At 42.3% G+C, this 23,926-nt stretch overlaps 1 protein-coding gene across 3 annotated transcripts in view; it reads left to right on the plus strand.

The window, feature by feature from the left end:
* The first annotated feature begins 1,246 nt into the window (after nucleotides 1-1,246).
* MBOAT1 (membrane bound glycerophospholipid O-acyltransferase 1) overlaps nucleotides 1,247-23,926 on the plus strand; it is a 58,407-nt gene continuing 35,727 nt past the window's right edge. Inside the window, exons 1-2 of one of the 3 annotated variants that reach the window (XM_074870884.1) lie at nucleotides 12,266-12,352; nucleotides 16,746-16,839. In XM_074870884.1, the coding sequence (XP_074726985.1) occupies nucleotides 16,795-16,839 (45 nt within the window). In that variant the 5' untranslated portion in view covers nucleotides 12,266-12,352; nucleotides 16,746-16,794. Of the gene's footprint in view, nucleotides 1,337-12,265; nucleotides 12,353-16,745; nucleotides 16,840-18,631; nucleotides 18,721-23,926 lie in introns of those variants that run through there. The other 2 variants (XM_074870874.1, XM_074870891.1) reach the window with 2 other exon arrangements.

Consider the following 23,926-nt stretch of genomic DNA (forward strand, 5'->3'; position numbering starts at 1 on the left):
AAACTGAGCACACAAAGAACCTTTGGGGTATTTCAGGTTCTAAGCATGTCAGCAGCACGAGCTGAACAGAAAGCCTTGCAATGCTGCCCAAGCTCTCCTTGGAACACAATACTACATTGTCTGGGGCAAGTGTAAGAACACTCCTTCTGCAGATAGATGATCTTGGCAGAAGTACGTTTTTAATGGCTATATTTCACTTACAAGATAAACATATCACTTAAAACTCGTAGTCCTTTTCATTTTTTCCCCTATCAAGGAAAAGTCACCGTTTCCCCAAGTCACATGCATCTTAGTTTCCAGCAATGCAAACCACTGGCTGAATCCTTGGTAATTCTCCATTAAAAACATTAGTACTTCTAAGAACAATGACTGAAAAAAACGCACCTGTGTTAAAAAAGCAAACTAAAAAACTTCTTACAACTGTTTTGGTTGTGAAACTCCAGCTCTCCTCTGCTTGGGGCAGGTGTGAACTGGTACCTTGGCCCTGCAGCTGTCAGGGAAGTTGATGCTTCTGACGAGAAGCTGGGTCAAGGGAGCTCGTTTTAGCTGGGGCTGTTGGTGCGTGCTCGGTTGAGCCGAGCTCACCCGCCCCACGGTGAGCCCGGTACCGCTGCGAGCGGGTGCCGTGCACCCGCGCCGGGCCCACTCGCTGTCCCCACCAGCACAACGCGCCCTCGCCCCACCGCCGGCGGGCGCCCGGCCCCGCTCCTCCCCTCCCGGTGCCCAGCTGCGCCACTGGGCTTTAACCGCTCTGCCCCTCTGCCGGCCGGGGGGACCCCCGGGAGGGGACGCGCAGGCGGTTTTTCACTTCCCGTAACACACGCGAAGCCTCAGGGCGGGGGTGGGGGCTCCCTCAGGACCGAGCAGCTGCCTCTCAAACTCGAAGGCGGCCAGGGCAGCCCGCTGCTATAACGTTAACCGCCTACCCCACCCCGTCCTTCATGCCGGGTGCAACGGGAGGCGGCGGCGGTGGCGCCAGGTGAGGCCCCAGGGTAGGGCGAGGGCTCCCCACTCCCCGCCCGCCGGGCCCGGCCGGGCCGACGCCCCCCCCGCCCCGCCCCCGGCCGTTGAGGGCGGGGCCCCGCCCCGCCGAGCGCCCCCTGCGGCTCGGCGGCCGGCGCGACGCGGGGCGGCGGCCGGCGCGCGCGGAGCGGCGCGGGCCGGGGGCGTGTGGCGTGTGGCGGGTGGGTGTGAGGGTGTGTGTGTGTGTGTGTTTGAGGGTGTGTGTCGGGGGGGGGGATGCAGCATGGCCGAGCCGCCCGGCGCCCCGCACCGCACCACCGGCTCCACCTTGCTGCACCCGCTGAGCGGGCTGCTGGGCATCCCGCTGGACCAGGTGAGGCTGCGTGCCGGGCTGGGACGCGGCGGGTCGCGGGGGGCTCGTAGCGTGTGTCCTGAAGGTGTCTCGGCGCGGGGGGGCTCTACCGGCAGAGACGCGTGTCCCGTGGGTGTCGCGCCCTGCATCTGCCGGAGGGCCTCGGGGGCAGCGCCGAGACACCGTCCCCCGCGGAACGCCCTGGGGTAGGGACGCGTTTGGGCGAGGTGGGACCGGGGCCGGGCTGAGGCGGGCCGGCTGGCGGGCGGCTGCTACCGCCGAAGCCCTTTATTTTTCCCGGCAATGCCTCGCGCTTGTCGTGCTCTTGCAAAAAAGAAGTCGCTGCTGCTGCTGCTGCTGCTGGATGCCGTCAGCCGCGGTGCCGAGCTGAGTGCGGCGAAGTTTGAGGTGCTTCCGTAGCTGAGGTGCTTTCCCGCCTCTGGGGGACTGTTGGGGAACCGGCATCGTGCGGGAGGCGGCGGCGACGCGTCCTGTCAGAAATCGTTACGTTCAGGCGCTGCTTTTGCGGCCACGGATGTGTCGAGGGGAGGCACAGGAGTCTCTTCCAGCCTAGTACAAGAGCCCGGTGGAATTGCAAAGTGGTTTTATGGAGTCCTGTGAAACGCACAGGCACGCGTACAAGAGAGTGGTCTTACGGCGAGCAAGCTACTGTGAGATGCTTAACAGCGTAATATATTTTTGGCTGTGGTGTTGTCTGGTCGTTTATAGGCCCCTAGTTAAGCTGACCCCCAACAGGCAGAAAACGTTGCTCCCCCACTGCCACCTTTTATTGTCTCTCAAGCCTGCCGTGCACCTGCTGCCTTCCTGCATTCTTTCAGCAAGGAGGAAGCTCGGTCGGGAAGTTTGCGCTGACCAGAAAAAGTCTCCACCGAACTATTAGGAGGCTGAGGTGTGCTCTAAGAAACCAGGGCAGCAGAGCCATGCTGTTAAAAATCAACAGAAGATTGGGATTTATTTGCTTTCTTCTGTTTGCAGAGTGGCTGGTGCTATGTGTCATTTTTACTACTGTTTGTTTTTAAAGTTGAGTAAGAAATGTATCATTTTATAGATTAAACCCCTACACCTAACCATGCCGGTTTTTCCTTTTTTAACCGAAAACAGGTTTTGATGCAAAAATGAGATCTGTTGCTCAGCACTAAAACAGTCAAACAATAAAGGCCTGTAATTATCTATAAGCTAATACCTTCATTTAGGAGAAGGTGCATGAACAGCAATAGCTTCTTTTTTGAGGTATTCTGTGCTGTGATTGACGAATACGGGAACACCAAAGGAACCAGGAATAGCAAACGTTTACTGTTCCAGCTTGTTTGCAACACCATGGCGTACGTACAGTGTTAGGCTGCCTGGGTCACTGAAAAATGAAGAGTTGACAGACTGCAGTTTTTCATTCTAAGCTTTCCAAAACTTGTCCTTCCATTCAGCCAAGGTGATACAAAGATGATGTTGTAGGTGGAGAAAATTCTTCCCATGCTCTTCTGGGCCTGAGGGTGCTTCGCTGCATCTGGTTAGGTGCTGTGTTTGTCCCAGAGCCCCGCCCTCACGGGTGCTGATGGTGGGCACCTCTGTGCCTGGTGGTTTGCATCTTGAGCCCACGCCAGTATGCGGGGGGCACACGCTCCAGAGTTAGCAGCGTGGATGGGCTGTGCAAGCACCTGTAGATGCCATCCCTGCGAATGACCCCACTGGCTCCGGTGGCACAGAGCCATGATGGGCCGGGAGAAAACCCCCTTGCTGGGCTGCATTGCAGAACTGCAGCACAGCTGTGCTGAAATGCAGCTTTCCTCACCTGAAAATCACCTTCCTGTCCTGCGTTGTGTGCCCCCCCACCCCCCGAATACTGCTTATCCCTGTGAGATTATGCTATCAATCATTTAAAAGAGTTTCCCCCACCCCTCTTGCCCCACTGCAATGTGCTGGACCATCAGTGATTTTTGCTGTCCTGAAGTAGGAAATACCCAGATTGCTGCGTGGAAGCGTTGTGCCACCACAGTCCCCCGAAATGATATGAATTTCAACTCTGATCTGTAGTGCTAATGCCCTTGGAAGCAAAATGAAAACACTTTTCAACACTTTCACAGAGCTCTTTGCCAGGTGAATTGGCAACCTTCCTCATGAGAGTGACAGAGGGCTTTTGCTCAGGGGGAGAAGAAAAGCTCACTTGCTCCTCTGCACAGAACGGAGCTCTGCATATGAAAGACTTTAGCTAGATCTGAATCCCACGTGTAGCAGGGGCTGGTTTTATACGAGTCTGTTATTGCAATGCTAACGGGCTCTCTATGCCTTCCACTCGGTGACTAGACTGCAACACGGGAGGTAAGCTCTGGTTTGTCGCTGTATGGCAGCATCATCTTGCGTGGCCTGTTGGATGGTGACAGCCTAAATCTCCCTCCAGTCCATGTGGCTGACGGTTCCCCATGGCTGGCCCTGAGCCTTCAAAAATATTGAGAAGTGCCCAGAGAGTGAGAGGCAAAGGTGCACAGGTGGAGTTTAGACCCTCCAAGTCACTGCGGTACGTGAAAGCTGTGTGTGTCTGCCTCTGCATTAAGTGCACAGGGGACTTGTCCCTTCTTTTATGGAGATGGTTTTCCATGAGGTCTGTGCTTGAAAGAGATTTCAGTCTGAGACAAAGACCAGACAAAAAGTTGAGCTGAAGGTCTGAAAAATGAAAGTCATAATCCTTACCCTTTCATAGCAGGGGCAGAAAAGCTGTAGTAATGATAGGTGGAAAATGTTTTGTCATCTAATAAGCAGCTACGGTATCACTCGCTATGGGAAGCATGGATGAATATGAAAATGTCATTTTTCACATTGGTTGTTTTCTTCATTTTAAAAAATTACAACTGAGGTTTAAAAACAGCGCAGAATTACAGAGGGTGCAATTCCTAGCTGCGCTGTATACCTGGCAGGCTGTTCACATTTTATTTAGTAGCCAGTGTACTGCATGAGAACATAGCAATGTTTTCTGCTTTAGATGCTAAGATAATCCTGATGTCTCAGTGTGTGTTTGCATGTCTCTTTAATGGATGATTTGTCTTTGAATTTAGCATTGAAATACTGTTTTTTAAGAAGTGCTATTTTCAGTAACAAGATTAATGAGCTTGAAAGAGGATGAAAAGACTCTGTGTTCGATTCATCCTCATATCCCAGGAAAGCAGACTTTGAAGTTTAGCTGACTTGTGTTCTAAAAATATCTGGCTAGGTCAATGACATACCTTCAGCAGCATATGGAAAAGAGTTTTGGGGTGTTTTTTTCCTTATCACATACACCCCAAATCACTGATTCTGGAACGTCATCCCTCCAGTGTGCTTATACAGTAACTTTTGGCAAAGTATGTACCTTTTTTGTCATATATCCCCTAAATCACCGATTCTGGGACATGGTCCTCTACCATAAACCATTGAGATATAGAAAGTTAAATGTTAAACTTTTAATAGCGTAATTTCTGTAAACAAAATGCATGTGTGTATAAATACAGCGAAGAAATAAATACACTCTTTAAAGGTCTATTAAAAGTAAGTTTAATGATGTTGTTTATCTGTATGTAGTTTTACCATGACTTCCTAAGCTCTAGGCATCTCTAGAAATAATTCAGATTCAAAGGGTTAAGACGTATGATTAAAAAGTTTCACTTCTCAAGGTTATTTTGCAGTACCCTTGATATCCCAGGTTACCTATTGCTGTAGGAGCAGATGTAGGAGCAAATGCAAATCTTCAACTGCTGTACAACAAACCTTACATTTTAATAGGCCTTTCCCTGATGTATGTCAGGCAGTACCAAGTTTGTTGACTTTCAGGGAAATATGTTCTGTGTTCAAGGAGACTCTCTCAAAAAAATGTAAGAGCATGTTCTTATGTTTGTATCAGAGGGCTTTTAACTTCAGTGTTTTCATTGATGAGGCCAGCCGTATTTCCCCAGAGGGAAAAAATGTGCATTTAAACTTAATTTTGGATGCTTTGGCTGCTGGTTGTACACCTTATTTTTTCATGTTAATCCTTTCATTGGAGCTGGTCTGCATATTTATGTTTTGGCAGCAGTTTAAATAAAACACTAACTCTGTGGGGGGACTGTGGGACATGCCTCTGAGTCTTGGGACAGTTGAAGTATTAGAGATGTCTTCCCACCATTTCTTGAGTTTGAATAGCGCTCTCCCCAAGACATGCTGATGAACTGGTCTGAAAAGAAGAAGAAAAAAAAAGTGCATTTTTTTTTTCCTTTTACAAAAATCAACATTAATTCTGATTCCAAAATTAGGAGTTGTTTTGTTAAATTCCACATTTTTCAGCTCTTGTGTTGTCCAACTGCTATGTTTTACTTCTGTGCTTTCTGATTTAGCTAGTAAGCAGATACATTGGTCCCAAGCCTCTTTGCATGACTTTTCTAATCCACTTTTTGGGCAGTGAAAAGCCAAATAAAAAAGTCAGCTTTCTAGGAACTCTATAGACTTAGGCTGGGAACTTTGAGGTTTCTGCAGTGGTTGTCAATAGAGGCATTAGAAGATGTAATGTTGAGGAAAAAAGGTAATTTGTTACAGACTGAAGAGAGGTAACCGAAGATAGAAGTTCACGGAAGACCTAAGTGGGGTTAGTATCTGATTTCTACCTGAAAAAAGGCACTCTAAGGCAACGGCAACAGCTGTCCATGTTTGGTATGAACTATGCTACATATTCATTTCCTAATGCCAGTCATTTTGCAATTTAAAATTCTATGTTCTCATTTTGAATTGCAGCAGTACTCGTCAGATTTAATGCCTCCCTGTCTGAAGCCCTCAACTGCAAAAAATAAAGCTGTGTAACTTTTGTTTGGGAAAGAGTAAGCAAAAATGAAATGTGAAATCAACATCTTAAAACACATTTATAGAGAGATATTGATTAGGTTGCCAAAACCAACTTTAATTTTGATATTTTCTGACTTTTGAGTACCCAGATTTTGTAAAACTATTGTCCTTCAAAGAAATCATTAGCTTTTTACTATAATGCCATGAAGGACATAGCCCTTGATTTAAAGAACAGAGGCACAGTCTTGCTGACCCTGTTCTGAGTCCCCAGTTAAACAGGTGCCTGCAAGCAGGGCAGTTTATAGCGCTTGTGGGCTGCACGGCTTTTCTGTACATTATAGAAAGTCCACTCTCTAACTTGTTGCACCCGCTTGTGCAGGGCCCAAGATTCTGTATGTTCCTGAGACAGAGGTATAGTACTTTCCAAAGATTAAGGCCGTCTCCAAAGCATTTCTTTCTGTTCAGGTCAACTATTACTAACAATTGCAATCATACACATTTTCCCCTGCCTTGGAAACACGTGCTGCCTTTTTCAACGTGTTCTCACTCAGTTTGGCACTGCAGTCCTGAACCTCATGGCTGATGTCTTGATACTATGGGTGTAAATATTTCCACATCCCTCATGCCTTGAAAACAGCGTCTGTCCTATTAAGTTTTTCATTTGGCAAGGGACAAAAGTGCAACTGGAATCAGCTGCTTGTAATTTTCCCCCTTTTAAGCACTTTCCTTCTCATTTGTGTTAAACAAGATCTGGAAAAATAAACGTTGAAGTGCTGCATAAAGTTTCCTGAAACCTTCTCTGCACATTAATCGCACCAACACTGATTTAGTGGTTCTCTGCAGCTATTTTGGGACAATATAAAGCAGTGACGAAGATTCTTGGGCTCCAGCCTAGGGGTCTAGGCACCGAGCACAGAGCTGGCTCTGTGCTTTCGGGGGAGCTCCTAATGCTTAGAATTTACTGTGCGTTGGCCAGCCTGGCACAGTATTTAATGCCCTGGCTGCTCCTTGGCTCCTGTTACAGTTCACAAGAATGGGCAGCACTCGAGCTAGCTTGCCAAACTGCAAGTGGTGCTGGTAATCCCTGGGCAGGGGAGGCTGCAGCGCTGGGCTTGGCATCAATGCAGAGGTGAATCCAACCTTTTGTACTTGTCCAAAACCAAGTAAAAAGTCTGATGTCAATGGCCTGTGTTTCTCTTTGGAGTGGAAAAAAATCCCTCTGTACGTGACCTAGTAGTTACAGGTAACCTTGAGGGTACCAATCCTCATCTCTTGGATGCTCGAGGAGTCTGGTGGGGGTACTTAAGGAAAACTTCCAGAAACTCAGGCTTGCTCTTAAAAGTACAGCCTGATGCATACGTTTCTGCTGTCCTTTACTAATAGTGTGAGTGTTTATTTTAACGTGTAGTTTGGATCAGGAGTGTGCTTTTGGAATTAATCTCTTTGTCCCCACTTAGCACACTTTGTATGTGAAGTGGCCCTGGAGCCTCTACATGGGGTTGCTTTCTGAGAATGTGAAGCAGAAGGATGCACCCCAGGAGCCTACAGTACTTCAGCTGCTAAAGGGCACACAGCCCGCAGCACCAGAGCTCAGCTCCTCTGAAGTGAGACCCTCCAGACAATGAGTCACGTGAACGTGGGGTCCTCATCCTCAGCTGTTTTGCTCTTCAGACCCACTTCTGCTCCACCACAGCACTTGCTAAGATAGGTGTGGTGGAAATCTCTGACCTTCATCTGGTGATTTCTTCAAAGCATAGCACTGGTCAGGCTTGTTTGGTCACTTCTGACGATGTGGAATTCAGTCCCATTCTGCATGGGGCTCGGCTGGGGCAGCCTGTCCTACCTCTGCCAAGGGGAGAATGGCATATGGAGAAAAACAGCCAAGGGGAAATCCTTTGGGTGGTCCTTCTGCAGAAAAAAGTGGGATTTGATCATTCTCCCTTCTTACGATCTGGACTGGAAATGTTTGTTTTCACCAGTCCTTTTTTCTCTGGCATAAGGCATTTTAAACAGCTTTTGCAAAATTGTAGGTGAGCACTGAAGCAAAAACAAAAGCACAAGCAATAGTTTCTGACATAAATGTTTTTTTAGAATTTTTTTGGGGGGGGCTACTTACAGTATGTTGTATCCTTAATGGAGTTGGGTGGGAAGTAATTTTTCTACTGTATTTTGGGCTTCCTTCATGATAAGAAAATTTCAGGCTTAAAAAAAAAAAAATCTCAATAATGTGAGAAAAAACTTGGAAACATATTTTTGAATCAAATAAATTGAAACATTTACAGATTCTCAAAGAGTTTGTCCTCAATTGTTCCTCTAAGTTTTAGTAAAATACCCAAATGAAAAATAATTTTTAAACTGAAATTAAAAATATTAACTAGACAGCTTTACCAGCTTGGGGTGGTTTTTTGGTTTTTTTTTTGTTTTTTTTTTTTTTTTTTTTAAACAGGAAATGATAGTCATTACTCTGAAAACTGTTAAGTTAGTCTATAGCATGACTGTTGCCATGCTATCTGGTCTTAGACAAAACAAATACTAGAATAATTAGAATAATTTTTCATTCTTGGTTTCCCCTCTTTCTGAATGCTTTGTCCAGGTGGGATTTGAGGACTCTGAACATTTACCTGGTGTTCCTTGGTGACTGGGTGGCTTGATAATGGGAATTTTGCCTGTGTCCTCATGTGACACTGCAGAATAGTGGGTGAGATGCTGTCTGAAAGCATGTGAGTTACCTACCTACATGACTTATGCAAAGGGCAGATAGCCCTGAGTGTGTGTATGTGCCTAGTAAATCCCATACAAAAATCTGGCCATCCTATGGAATAGAAACTTTAAAAATTATTGATCAGTGTCAGATTATATTCTGTGGTTTTCAAGTTCGGTGAGTGCATCAGGCTGGGGATGTCTGGGAGGGAAAAAGGAGGCAAGAAAATACTGCTTTAGATGAGTCTTTTGCATTGCGTGCAGAATGCTAAAAAACTAAATAACAATTTTAGGCCAAGAAAGAAACTTCAGCTGCTGGTTGTCATGCACGGGGTGAGTGTTTGCTTCTTCTACAGGCCCTGGTCTTGTGACAAAAGCTCTAATTGGACTTGAGCAATTTCTTCGATTGTAGTTTCTTGTTCACGTGCAATTTGGCCCTAGTATGCCGATAGGGGAGGAGTGGGGAAGGCAAAATGACAAGACAAAAACCAAGACATTTGAGGACCTCCCGCTCTCAACATTTCTCAAATAACTTCCATGTTTGTCTTCATGCTCATGTATCAGTTTTATTTTAAATTTTTTTTTAAAGGACTGCTGAGTAGAAAAGATTTAATTATTAACTCTTACACCTAGCTTAAATGACATTATAAACTGGTGAAAGTAGGTTTTTTTCTTCTTATCAGTGCAAGGGAGTGTTAAAGAGTAGTACAGTATTGACTTTGTTTATCTTCTGTGTGCACACACAGGGGGCAGGTTCAAATCACTGACTCCTACGGTTTGCAGTAAGTATTTACACTAGAAGATTCCAGCTGATAGATCAATGATTTATCAATTTGAGAGAGAGTTTTAGAATTACTTTTTTTCACTCACAAGCAGAGTTTAAGTTGTCTTACATTTATACTTCTTATGTGGCAGGGTTTCTCAGGATGTTTTGCCAACTCTGCTGTATTGAAGGTGAAAAACAAGTGTCAACAAATGGTTTGGAGACAGTGTCTGGGAAGTTAAAGAACTTACTTTTTGAATTAAATCCAGTTTTTGATGGCAGCGTTACACATCCACAGTGAGTTGTAGGCACTGTTAGCACCCACAGCTCTTTATGCCTTTGTGTGTGTGTTTGTGTTCATGCTAATTCTCTTGAGGCAAAAAATTGTGGTCTGCAGTTGCCACAGCAATGATAACACTGCACTCAGTGTATGGGTAGGTTTTGCTTATTATATACAAGTAAGTTGAAAGTGTAGGCATTTTGCTGTGGTACATTGTGAAATATGATAGACTTGAGAGAGAGGAAACATTTGGTTTTTATTCAGAGAATGTAACTAATTTTGTGTTACCTTTTTTGCTTCTGCTAGGGCGCTAGTTCCCAATTGCAGATGTAACATTGCAGAGAGGAAAATGACCTCAGCCGTATGGAAAAAGAAAGTTTTAGAGCTCTTCTGCTGATGCTAACCAGTAAATAAAATGAGGATTAGAACAAAGAATAACCCAGGGCAGAGAGAAGTGGGTGACAGAATTATGTTTCTGTCCCATTGTAGTTTCTCTTGTCAATTGAAAGACTACTGTAGCTGTTCTTTGCCATAAAACCAGAATGAAAATATGAACAAGGTAAAAGAGAAAAAAATTACAGGGTAGACTTCTTTTCTTAAACATGCAAAAGCAAAGTGAAAGAACTGGATTGTTTGCTTTAGAAATGTGAGTGTTAAGATGGATCATGGTGAAAATATATGTGAGCAGCATAAATGAAATAGATCTAGGACTTTTTCCCTGTGTCTCCTAGTGTTTCTCCACGTGAAGAGAAAAATGTGGTAACGTTGGAAGGCTGCAGATTCAACAGTGATTAAAATGAAGGTCTTTTTCATGAAGTCCAGAACTGGACTGTGAAACCCATTTCAACTGGAGGCTCCTAAGGCCAGGAACTTGGCCAGAGCCAGCTGTGGACTTGGATGTTTGTGTGAAAAACACGAGTATCTAGAGTAAGATACTTAATAGCTTAAAAGGGAAAGCTTTTGGAAGTACATACTCTTTTGCTGGTTCCTTTCAGGGCCTGTCCCCTCTGCAGCCGCTGGTTCCTGGCAGCTCTGCCTCTGGTGCTGCTGTTTTTGGGATCCCGAGTCGCTGCTGGCAGTCCCAAGCATGGCTGCTCCTTACGGGTCTGCTAGAGTTGTCATCCCCTCCCAGGGCTTTACTTGACGCTGAATTTATTACTTGAGTTTCTTCACATGGTGATACAGCAGGAAGCAGCAGGTCTCTGTAGGGAAGATCAGCCAACACCCAGGAAAGGTCACTTCTCCAACATCCCACTTTCAAGAAGCCCAAGCTACAGCTGTCCTTCTATTAGTTTATATAGGAAGTGACTGGCCCCTTATATGCTTTGCAATGTATTTCCGTCTTGGTTACCCTCTTGCTTCTCTGTTCTGATTTTTAACTGTTGTGGGGGTTTTTTTTGTCCATACACTGAGCATTTCCTCTCTGTTCAGTTCATGCTGCGTATCTCTAATGCTGTATTTGGGGGTTCTGTGATCTGTATATTCTCTTTGAAGAGACTATACCAGCAGGTGTCTGGTGTAGTCTGCCTTCATCCTTTGATACGGATCTGCCATACTGATCAGTAGTCCGTTATCTAACTTTATCGGTCTTACATGTTACGTGTGTTTTTACCTTAGTTGCCTAACTATCTCAGTCAGGCTTCCTGTTTTTTTGGCCTGGATATAGTTGAATCAGGGTTGAAATGATTATTAGGAGAAAATTGATTCTGTATCTGCCTCCTCTTTTTCCTTTTTCTCTGACACTTCAGTTTTTGAGCATAGTTGCTAATAAGGGCGATGTACCAGACCAGTTTGGAAGACCCTAAATGGCAGGTGTGCCTCTTGTTTCCTGTGTCTAGGACCAGGTCTTTGCAATTGCTTGGACTATTTCTGCCTATGAGACTGTGACCTCATTTATCTTCTGGCAAGTGGAACTACTGGCCTGTGCCCTGAAGAGGCTTTGAGCAGGTAGTGGAGATCCAGGTCCCTGGTAATCCCGTTCTGAGTCTCCTCTCTCTCATCCTGTATAAAGTACGTGATGCTCATTGCTCAGGTGCCTTCCAGCGTTAGGGAAGCTGAAATGCTACCACACTCTGCACTTTAGTGCTACGGTAACAGTGGGAAAAACTCCATGTGCATTTTGCGGTATCTTCAATTTGCTAAAAATCAAACCTGAAATGCTTTCTCAAAGTGCTTCTGAGATAGCCAGATGTTAGTGGTATAAAACCTTGCACTAGAGAGATTGAAACAGCTGTACAGATCGTGCAATGTCCTAGTTCTTTTAAAGCCTGTTTTTTTAGGCTTTACGTTTAAAGGGCTTGTTTGAAAGCGAAGTTACAGTTATTTATGCAACTTAAAGGATTGTTGAATTTCTTTTCCTTGACTATGTTCAAGTTCATAGGGTATTTTGAGAAGAGCTCACTTGGAGTTTCTGGAATTTTGTTGCTGTACTTCGTTTCTTGGAGAATAGGTTGCCTGTTACTGCATAGTAGGAGCATCACTGTCATCATTCTAAACTGTAAGAGCGTTCCTTTCTTTTTTTTCCAAACTGTTAAAGGGGAAAAAATGAGACTTATTCCTGCTGCCTAATGATTGCTGCCCTGTGTAAAGGAAAGCAAGTTAAGTTTCTGCTATTGCTGAATTATAAGCATGGCAAGAATATGCCAGGGGAAAAAGTACAATTCTGTGGTTAAGCAATACAAATGTGTGTGGGTTTTTTTTTTTCTCCTGATAGGGCAGTTATCTTTGGAAAATATCAGTGTTACAACCCAAAATTCTGCTGTACTCTATGCAAATAGAAGTATGCAACTCTAGTGGAGACTAAAGAAGGCAGCATTCTTCTAATGAGGCAAGGAAATAAAATCTTTTTTCCTCAAATATAGTATAGTGCAAATTAATTTATAGCAAAATCCAAGTATCTCTTCTGGTTTTTATTGTTTACTTTACATTTATTTGTGCTTGTTCACCAACTGACACTTGCTCGTGCTGTGTTTTCCTGTTAACTTTTGTTTTGATTTGGTTGCTAAGTTTGAAAATTAGGAAATCTCTCTCTTTTTTTTTTTTTTTTCCTTTGGAGGGGTAACCCCTGGAATTCATTCAGAGCATGACTTTTTAGAAAGGTACTAATGATTTCCAGATATTTTAGTTTAGTAATGCATCTCAATGATGACTTTTCACCGAGTCCAGAGCACTTGACATCTCCAAGTTACTTGTTTTCAATAGTGTCTGAAGTTGAGTGCCTAAAATTAGACATGCTCCAAAGTTCAGCTTCCAGAGATGCTTGCTGTAGATGTAAGGTGCTTGTAACACGGGCATAACTAAACAGCTGGGGCTACGTTCTTGTCTTCTTGCATGGTTCAAGATCCAAAATAAATGAGCGTGAAGTGAGCCTGTTGCAACTTTTGAGCAGAAATAAGGAAGGAAAAAACAGCCACAACAGGATATTGTTGCTGTACATGTTTTATTGGTGGCTTCTCTTCCTGCCACAGTTCTGAAGGAATTAAAAATAAGTCTGCAGCCCACATGAATGAAGGTTAGATAAACATATCTTATACTAAACAGCATAGAGCAATAATTTTACTTTTAAACTGTAGAACAATAGGGAAGAACAGTATTTTATGACTGTGAAATCTCATGATTGTGAAAGCGAGTATCTGAAGTTGGCAGTCATGGAGTCTTGCTGATTCTACACAGTCACTGTTACAGCAAAGGAATGAAACAAAAATAATTGTGCTTGAATTGGAAAAAAACCCAACATGCACAGCTCTTTGGAATTAGGCTAAAAAATGAAGATAAAAGCTATGTAGAAAATTTGCTTGCCGGCAGAATCAAGGGTCGTGGTGGAAATGGGGGACTCTGTCAGCAACTGCAGAGTATAAAGTTTTCATTGTTTATGGAAACAGAGTGAGTTACTAACAGTTATGTTTGCAAAGTTAATTGCCAAAATATAAACTGATTTTCCTGGTCAAATAAATGGGTCTGACTAAAGTTTACTACTAAAAACGGTGATTCTGTGTATATTCCCTCCCCTTGTGCCATGCTTCTGCTTATTCTCTTGTGAAAAAAATCCCAGTTGTGCATCTGCACAGGTTGAGCTGACTGAAAATTAATTTCACAAAAAAAAAAAATCTGAGCAGATTCACTGCAGACTTTCCCTGACTCTTACTGATGGCTTCCCAAAATCTTTGTGTATCCTTTTCTTACTGTGAGGGAGTTCCATGTTGAAAGGTAGCTGGGAATATTTTCTGTACCTCTTTTAGCAGATTTTGTGGCTCTGCAGTGTTGGAAAAGGATATGGTGGCACCCTGAGATCTGTGCCCCTTATTTCACTAGGTTGGTGCAATGGCAGAACATAGATCTTCACCTATCTGTTGATGTACTTGAAGTGATGTTTTTAAGCTCAACTGAATACATTTTCTTTGACGCTCACAAGGGTTTTCCTTCCCTTCTTCTGCAAGCGCTGTTACTGGGTGCTTCAGAGATGCAAAGCAGCTTAGACAAGGAAGAGGACAGGAAGAACTGAGGTTTGCAGCACCTGCTTGCGGAAGCGGCAAACTGGGTGCATTTGACTACACCCATTGTGTAGGAGCATTGTTACCCTAAAACTCTTCCACGCATATCTGGCAGTAGATGTACTAGTAATTTTTTTCAGAAATGCCTCCTGATTGGCACGTGGGTTTTTTCCCCCCTCCCAGCTCTATTTCAGGTACTTGAAGTAGGCTTAGTATATTGCAGAATACCAACTTCTGGAATATGATACCATTTTACGGTGTCTTTAAAAGTGGAGCACCAGGAACTGTGGGTCATTTTTTAAAATTTCATCTCTTACAGCTAAATGGAAGTCCAGAGATTTCTTTTTGCTTCTGTTAAAGTTAATGTGTGTAGTATGGCTACTGTTCGTCTTTGTAAGTCTGCAGTGTACATTTCTACATCTAAACTTACTCATCTAGATTACTTTTATAGTAGAAGTACCTGGTTTAGACTTGTGTTTTAGGATTAGATGAATTGTAACCTAGAATTACCTTTTTCCCATAAAAGAAATTTAGATGGACTAGCTCAGGTATCAACATCAGTGTTAGAACAGATAAATTATACCCCTTCCTCTAGCAAAGTCCTTGCATAAATTTTTAAAGCACGTCCTAATACGCTAATTTTTACAGTGCCCTTGTTTTAAGTTACTGTGAGCATGATTGAGTGTTTAAATACAGGATGTTCCAGATTTTTGATGTGTAAGGGCCTAATAAATTCTTATATAATACCTTTGCGATGTTTGAAAGGTTTAGTCTTTGATCAAGCTACTTAATTCCAAGTATAATGTGCCTAAAGTTGGCACAGTGCTGACAGTTTCTACAGTGGTGAAAAAAAGCCCAACTTTCTTTTGGTTTAGGATAACTTGTGAAGTTGGCACTTTTTTTTCCCTTACTGATGTTTGTTTCTTTCTATTGTGTGCACTTACTGGGATGTCACTGGGATAATGTGAACAAAACTGCTCTGTTGTATTGGTGTGTATTAAAGACCACTGGCACATTTTTTCTATAGAAAAGGAACTGAAAATAGAATTGCACAGACATTGCAACATCGATAATGGGGCAAGTTATTTTAGATGTGCCAGTTCCCATTCTAGTGAAGGATTGCAACTTTAAGCCTACTATTTAATCTTTAAATTGGTGAATATATGCAGGTGCAGTGGTTTCATCTGGTCTGAAAGTTCAGCGTGTTCCTGACTTGGGACTTCAGAAACATTGCTATAAGGATCCTGCCGTTCCTGCATTCATGCAACTCTCATTGGTATTTGAGGACTATAATTTTCATTGAAGCCACAGAAAGATGTGCCAGCAGGGTGGCTGGGTATATGCACACATATATGTCTGTATTGTTTTCCTTCTTTGCATTTTGAATAAATCAACTATGTACTTATGTCAGTTACATAGACAAAGTGAAATGGTGCTTCACTTGCTGTGCTGTGTTCTAAGTTTTTAAAAACTAAACCTTTAAATCTGGAGGAAAAGTGCAGATCTGTGTTGATGCTACTCTTAGCACTGCTACTTTGAAGTTATTTACTGAAGAATACAAAAGTAGAAACCGAGCTGAGATCTCCAGAGCAGTTAGTGCTTGAGGCTGGTGAACTCGGGCTGGATCATGCCTAATGAAATCTGTCTTGGTCCTGCTTTTTTTTGTTGCTGACCCACTGTCTGTGGTGGATGAGATGACGGTATTGAAGAGCAGAGGCTAGGCAATGCTGTTGAGAGGTTGTGTGAAAATAATTGTTTGGGGTTTGAGAGCACTCATCAGGTCTGAACAGACCAGTTGGGAACAATATCTATTATCCAAGAATCCATTTCTGAGAAAATGATGGGTAACTGGTGTATTTAATGAATTATTATGAAAACTAAGGATCTAAGCTCCAGTTAATTGCCTGAGCTCAACAGGTGGCAAAGAAAGGGGGGAAGCAGTGCTGTGGTGTCCCTGCCACAGGAGGTTCCTAGAGCTCTAGGAGGCTTTGCAAGCACTCAGGTCTCTGCTTTGTTGTATTTTACTCTCCTGGAGTTGTTGTTTTCCTTGCTTCTGTTCATTTTAAGTTCAACATCTGTCTCTTAACTTTACATATGCATAAACTGGGTTTTCTGAGTGGACCCTGTGAGAAGAGGTGGAGTGATGGAGTAATGTGATGGTAAGGTCAGTCTGTTCCCACTGCATCAGTATGAATCTATGCATAAGCAGGGAGGGTAGGTGGTAAAGGTGCCATCTTTCCTACAAGAAGTACAAGATCCTAGTGACTTCATACTTCCTGTGGAAGCCTTTGGCAAAGTAAGGCTGGTAGTCCCACTGTGCTGGTTTGATTTTTTTCCTGTCAAACTTCCCATCTGGATAACAACATTTCACTCCTCTTTTTCCTTTTCTTATTAAAATAGCCTCTATACTCTGACCTACTGGCTGTAGTTCTGCTTTTAGACGTCTGCCATGTTATACTATATGTCTGCCATGCGATGCTATACCTGCACAGAGGTATGTCAAATTATTCTTTTTTAAGTACTCTTTTCGGGTTAAAGGTAATGTAATTAGTGTGCTACCTCACTGCTGAGTAGTCTGAAGAAATGAGGCAGCTCTCCTAACAATCTAAAGGCATTCTGGTTTAAAAAAAAAATCACCTAAATGACTAAAGGCTCCAGCTTGTTTGATTTTACTGCTGCTTCTATTACAGGTAGGAATTAATGCTGGCTATCTCAGGTATAAGAGAATTTTATTATGTTATGTTTTGGCATTAATCACTGAAAGAACAGTAATTACTGAGTTACAGGTAGTGGCAGAACATCACTGCACATAAATGATCACTACTTAAACATCTGTTCAACATACAGAGTCATTACAGTTCAGTTGTTGACATGAAGCTAAAGCTGTATTTGGATCAGGTCCACACATTAAATTTATCAGCCATCAAAGGTAAGTGTATGGGTGTGTGACTTAGCATTTTGATGTAGATTTGACTTCTCAAGCTTACTTTTGACTTAAATGTTTGTCTTTTAAAATTTCTGATGACTCAGGGGTTTAATCTGTTCTATAGCTATATTTGTGTGTGCTGCTAGTGATTATTCTGCTGGTGGCTTCATAGAGGTAATCCAGAAAGAACATCTGTTTCAAGTTTATAGTCTAAATCATGGAAGGATATTTGACCCTGTAAGTAGGGAAACAGCAGAATTTACCCAGGAAAACAGCACAACAGGCCAAAACGCTGTCAGTTTGGCATATTCTACTTTACCAACTCCATATTCCGCATGCAACAGCAACAAAAAAGCCAGGGCTACAAGAATTTAGTGTTGCTTCTGAAGAGGACAATAATCTTGAATTAGTCATGCATATATACATGAGAGAAATTCTATTTTCAAACCTTTGCTTCTGTCCCCTCAGAATCTTCCACAGGACTCCAACAACACAAAGTCAGAGAAATGAGTTGTTTCAGTATAATATTGGAGATGCGGCTTTTCAGTAGTTTATCAGTATTTCCCAAATGTAAAAGAATTTGTCTCCTCTCTGATCCATTCTGTTTGCAATTTGCAGTGCCTGGCTGTAGACAGAAAATACAGCATCTTGCAAGTGACTGTCAATTCTGATTTCTTTACAAGTGCCTGTTTGTGCTGGCTGTCGGTGCACTGAGTTCTGAGCAAAGTGATACCACTCTGGGTGATGGGAGCCGCACAGATGATGTTACACGAATCCTTTTCCTTTGTGGAAGCCTAAGTCAAAATTCTAGCAGTGGGAAACTTGACATGGTTTCTGTGATATCACACTCCTTTTTGGGGGTGTTTATCCCCTCCCTGGGTAGAGCTAAGTGATCTCTGCAGAGAATATTTGTCCTGGTGGTTCATAAAAATAGTCTGGAAGATCAAAATATTTTGAAAAATTTCAGTAAGTATCAGGTATCTTTGAGATGATCTGATTAAAGAATACTCCATCTCTCAGTTTTAACACACCCATTTTAAATATCACAATTTGGATGTTACAAAATGCTATCATAACAGCAGGTCTGTTTTTCAACATCAAAGTAGAAATGTCTCCAACAACATGAACTTAAACATGTTGTTTGCCAGGTGTCTTTGGTTATATGTGCAAAATAATATTTTAAACAGAGAAAGCAAATTATTACACTTCTGTAGTTCTTGCTTTATTCTTTGCAGGAAAGACACCATCCTGGAAGATGGGGCTGATGCCTGGCAAAGTGGAATACTTTATTATAATGCTTTCCAAAATCCAAAATACTACCCAAGCATTGTTGGACTCTACAGACAGTGGTTTGACTTGAGGAGGAGTTGCTGTTGCTGTCAGTAGCTTCTGTTAACATGGTTCCTTATGCTTTTCCAAATACTGCAAACAACTGTTTGGTGATCTGTGGTAAGTTAGGGAATAGAGGAGAATTCTAATCTACCAGATAAACCCTTGTAGAAGCCTCCTAAACTAATGCTCAGTAGCTCATTAGTAGATAGCAGCAAATACAGAGTTATCTTGACCATGGGCTACAACTTCATCTTTATACTGAGCCACGGTGGGAGGCCTCTGCTTGTATGCTTTCTTTTGTTTAGCAGATGAAATGCAGATTTAAAGCCTCATTCTCTGATTTGGCTGGTAAGCACAAGGCCTAGAATAAAAGTAGAAGTATCTTCTGTGATATCTATAGTCTGAGGACAGTCTGCATCATCTGCTGCACACTGAAAGTGGGTCTGGAACTGGATGCTAGCTGGGAATATTCTGGCAGCCTGGCTGTGCCGTAGCACACTTGTACCTCTGTCTGTGAACATGTAGGAATGTGCAACATGCCTGGGTTTTGTCCAAAGGTTGTGTGCTGTGGGGGACACATGAGCACCTTGTCATCCAACAAGTAACAAGTTAGCAGTGTGATTTCTCATAGTGATTTTCAGAGTGAATGAATTCCAGCATTAATAGGAATTTTGCTTACAGAAGACTATCTGGTTTGGGTAATGGACTTAATTGCCATTTGGAGTTTGGAGAGAACTGCGTGGTCAATTTGTTATATCCTCATAGATTTTTGGAAAGTGAGATCAGTTTTTCTGCTAATAAGGGAGGAAAAGAGTAGTAAAGGAAAAGCAAAGTATTTTTGTGGTCAAAACAGAATGCAGGATATTTCTTCCTGATACTTAACTATAAGGAAAATGTTAAAAGCACTAAAATAACAGACTACATGCTTAAACTTACTTACTATCTCTTCCCAGAGTGTGATCTAGTAACCCTCAAATGTCTATTACCACTTTTTTTTAAATAAGGGGATTTGCAGATACAAGGCTTATGGGGTGAGGGTCACTGAAACTTCATGAAGTGGGTGATTAGTAACCTACCCTGAACTATGGTAAGTGGTAACCAAGTCTATTTGTGATGGTTTGTTGGAAGGGTATAAAGCCACGTTTTGCCTCCTCTCATATTTTCTGTTTCCCATCTCAACAACTTCTAGCTAGGAAAACCACTTTCATTTTTTTCCCTTGTAAGATTTTTGTGGTTTTTTTTCAGTCATTTTTCAGTGCAGTAAACAACACATTTGCCTGTCTCCTTTTGGCTTTTCTATTAAAAGAATTTGAGATTGCTACCTTCTTTCCTGCTACGACCCGCCCCCCCACCACCACTTTGTCCCCAGAACAAAAGGTGATAATTGTTCCTACTCACTGTTATTGGCAGTGGGCTCATGTCCTCCAAATGCAGAGATTTCAAGACACATGTATTTAATGCCAGGTATTTGAAATTTTTATTTTGTCACTTGCCAACTGGCTGTTGCCCTTACAAGTGCCCACCTGCAGATGGTTAATGGGACCCAATGAAAGATAGAGCAAAAAAGTTTAATGGTTTTCCTTTGAGAATTGTTAGGAAATTGAAGAGATGACTTTCCCATGTAATATGCCCTGCCTGCTGATGGAGATGGCTGAAGAGATGGCTCCAGATCCCTAGGAGTTAGTGTTTCCCCTTCCTACAGTACCAGTCCAACATTTGTCAAGTTGGTTTCACCCTATTAAAAATGGGAGAAGATGCAAAGGCTCGAGACAGATGGAACTAACCTTTTATATACTTCAAGGGCTTTGATTTTAGCATAATAGTATAGGGGGATCTTGAAACCATTATGTTTGGTTATTCCTGTGTCAACATCATAGGTGTTTGGCCGGTTGGTTTGACCTGATTGCTCGCTTTGTATAAAACTAAGATTTGCAGTCTAAACATCACTTTGAGTTATTGCTACTATAGAATTTGAATGGATAAAGGGAGGAACTACAGTTTATTGTGTTTCTCATTGTTCATAACTGATGTTTACATGGTCTGGATCCATCTGGCCTTTTAAAGTCAAGACTATTAGATATTAAAGAATTCCTTAACCAGACAACAATAACCATCAACCCAGTTGGGCTGGAGCTGTTCCAGATTTTCTTTCTCTCTAAAACTGTGGATATTGTTTCTGCATTGCAAGGATGTCTTCAGCTGGCTGTGACTCTGATACAGGTCTTCCAGACCTGTATCAGAGTCACAGCCTATTGTTGCAGGATACTGTGATGAGACTGCGTTTCTGTCTTCCAAAGTTTAATCATTGAAAATGAAGGGAAGATAGTATCTTGTTTTGGCAACATATCATGTGCTCTGATTTCTTGTTTTATTACATCTTACTTGTTAGAGCATGGAAGAAAATGCCTGTAAAAAGTAAAGGTGTTTCTTTTCTACTAGTGAAGTTGAAACCAGATGTGCAGAAATTTGATGACAACACTGAATAGATGTGACTAGCTAAAAACATGGGTTACATGACTTATAATGGTGGGTTGGAATGAGAAGGGTTAATTCTCATATAATTTCTTTCCTGTTTCCATGTTATTTTTGTATGGACACATTAATCAATGTTCAGAAGGCCTCAATTTACTGTTTACAAAGTGTTTTTAGCAACATTGGAAATAACCGAAAGGGAGTAATATAAGGCCTTTTGTCTTTGGGAAGGGAAAGGGAGGAAAGTGTAACTGTTAATTCACTTGTGATGCCATACAGTTCTTAAAATCTTAGGGATGTGTTTACTTAGGTACCTTACATACGTAGAATGAAGAATAAAATTAATGTTAAATGGAATGCAGTAAAGTCACTGTCAGAAGAACTGTCAGTCTGTGTGTATGCATGTGAATGCTGCATGTGTTTTAAAATTTTACATATAAGTAACTAGAGGTGGTAGTCATATGAAAAGCTATCATATCCCTCTATTACTCTCTGGTGAACAGACCAGATCTGGTCTGGTACCATTTTAAATACGGAGTTCAGCCTGCCAGGCAGAACAGATTTTTCTCAGCACTCGGAAAGGAGCACGCCAGTTTTACTGGTGTCTTGACATTTGTCCTGCATTCCTCAAACCCAACCGACAAACAACTTCTCTCTCTTTGTGATGGGTTATAGTTAAGAAAAGATTTGGCCTGTATTATCCGTGCTTTCAGCTTGGCTTAGGTAAACTCAGAAGGGAATGATCTGCAGAAGTATTCTGCTATTACTCGACAAGTAATTATCCTTGCAGTAAACTATGTGCTAGACCTTGCAGTGAGCTCTGCACAGCTGTTTGATCTTCAGACTGAAGCCCACAGAAATCAGAGGTCATCTTGGTGCATTCTGATTGTGAGTGTAGGTTTATAGGTGGACAGATACAAGAAGTATTCTTCAATACTATTTCCCAATGTTTTTGTCCAACAAGTACCAATTACCTTGTGAATGACAGAAAGGTTTTATCAGTAATTGTTGTATTTACTTGGCTTTCTTGCTCACTGGTATCCCTCTCCCAGCCTCTCTGCTGATTAATCCTTTAAAATCAATCATGTTGTTTGTAATGTGTATGTGTTACTGTAAATACACACAAACCCCCCCCCCCCGAAAGCCTTAATGATAGACAAAGAAAAACAAATGCAGCATGTTGTTTAGGGGGCAGTGCTGTCTGTCAGAAAAACATGGCCATGGAGAAGAACCTGGAAAATTGCTGAAGTTGTGATGGCTGCAGTTCAGAAGAGAGGGCAGAGGCATGAATGTTCTCAGCCAGTGAGCGAAAGTCTTCTCTTTCTGCATTTCAGACAGCATTTTTTTTGTATCTGGGAGTTGATCTCCCAAGCAGTGCATTGGATGCAGCCTTCTCACTTCCTTTATGCTGTTGAAGTAGGTCACATAATGTTCATATGACACTTGGGAATCCTGATGTGTTTTTGTGACTGTTTGACACCATCACTGTCATTTATGGATCCTGAAAAGGAAGGTTAATCTTTAGGTTTTTGAATTGTATTTGCAACTTTTAATGGTGTCTTGTAGTCATTCCTTTGTAAGGTACTTTCTAGCTTAATTCAGTACAAAAAGGGGTAAACTAGTATTCTGGAATTAGTGCTTGCTGAGTACATCGGGTCTGTGTTGTTTGGCTGCTCTGCAGAAGCAACCCTTAGAAATTGAAAGCTGATTGAAACATAAGGGTATCCTGGTACAAGGCTTTACTCCAACTCTTGCAAAAACAGAACAGAGAAGAAATTGTCTGGGTTAATTTGCACAACAAAATGAAGATTTGATAGTGCATGGTTGGTCTACCCATGCTAACTTTAATCCAAGTAGCACAGGTAACACATGCTCGGACGAATTGATAGTGTAGGCAAGCGACAGCGTATGTATGCAAGGCTGCTGTGCTGTCGTATATTGTACATTCACTTGTGATGAAGTCTCTGCTGCTTGCTTTCTACTGCTGCTGTGGTTACCTGCCTTAGCTATGTAAATGCTACTATAGGTGTGTCTGCCATGGGATATTGCACTTTCATTTTGCTTTCATTTTCGCCAAGTCCCAGCATCTTTTAACATCTCAAACTGAACATATGAGAACTGGATGAAAGTAAAAACCAAACGCTTATCGTGATGGTTTTTACTGGTGTAAAGCTTCTGTGAGTGACGCTGGACAGAAGGGGGTATTGTCTTTTAAACAATCAGTCACATCAGGTTTCTTGGAGTATTTGCACTTTCCTTCTTTATGCTGAATCAGAGGGGTTCTGCATGCCACAAAGTTGAGCTGCACTGGATGTACTAGCGTGACCCTAAGTGGGAGCAGACAGAGGGAGGATTAAGATTCACTCAATTGTCATTGATGAATTGGCAGGCATGGGTTTTAGGAACTGGCTTAGAAAGGATGCAATGAGGGCAGCCCTGTAGGGGATGTCCTCTCTTCAGCCATTTCTTCGGTATCTCTGGCTGGGGAAGGAGGGGAGGAGGGAGGAGTTGGTGTTTTGAGTGTAATTCTATGGTAATAGACCAGATAAGAGTTTGGGATTTGTACTACATCATCTGGGTTTTGTGAGACCAGTGCAATTTTGTTCTCTTACTTTTTAAACCTTGCACAGAAAATAAGAATTGTCTTATTTAAATAAAGTGTAAAGTATTGTCATAATAAGACATTGCTAATTACTTGCTTTTGGGTGTAGTTCTATGATACCATCTGTTATAAATGCTGGTTGCTTATATTAACAAGAAATATATCGATATTGTCTCTGCTTCAAAGAACTAAAATTCAGCATATCTGAGTATTCAAATTATTGCATTATTCTAGTGCATGGCTTCCTGC

The sequence above is a fragment of the Strix uralensis genome, chromosome 1 (assembly GCF_047716275.1).
Source record: "Strix uralensis isolate ZFMK-TIS-50842 chromosome 1, bStrUra1, whole genome shotgun sequence".
NCBI lineage: Eukaryota > Metazoa > Chordata > Aves > Strigiformes > Strigidae > Strix > Strix uralensis.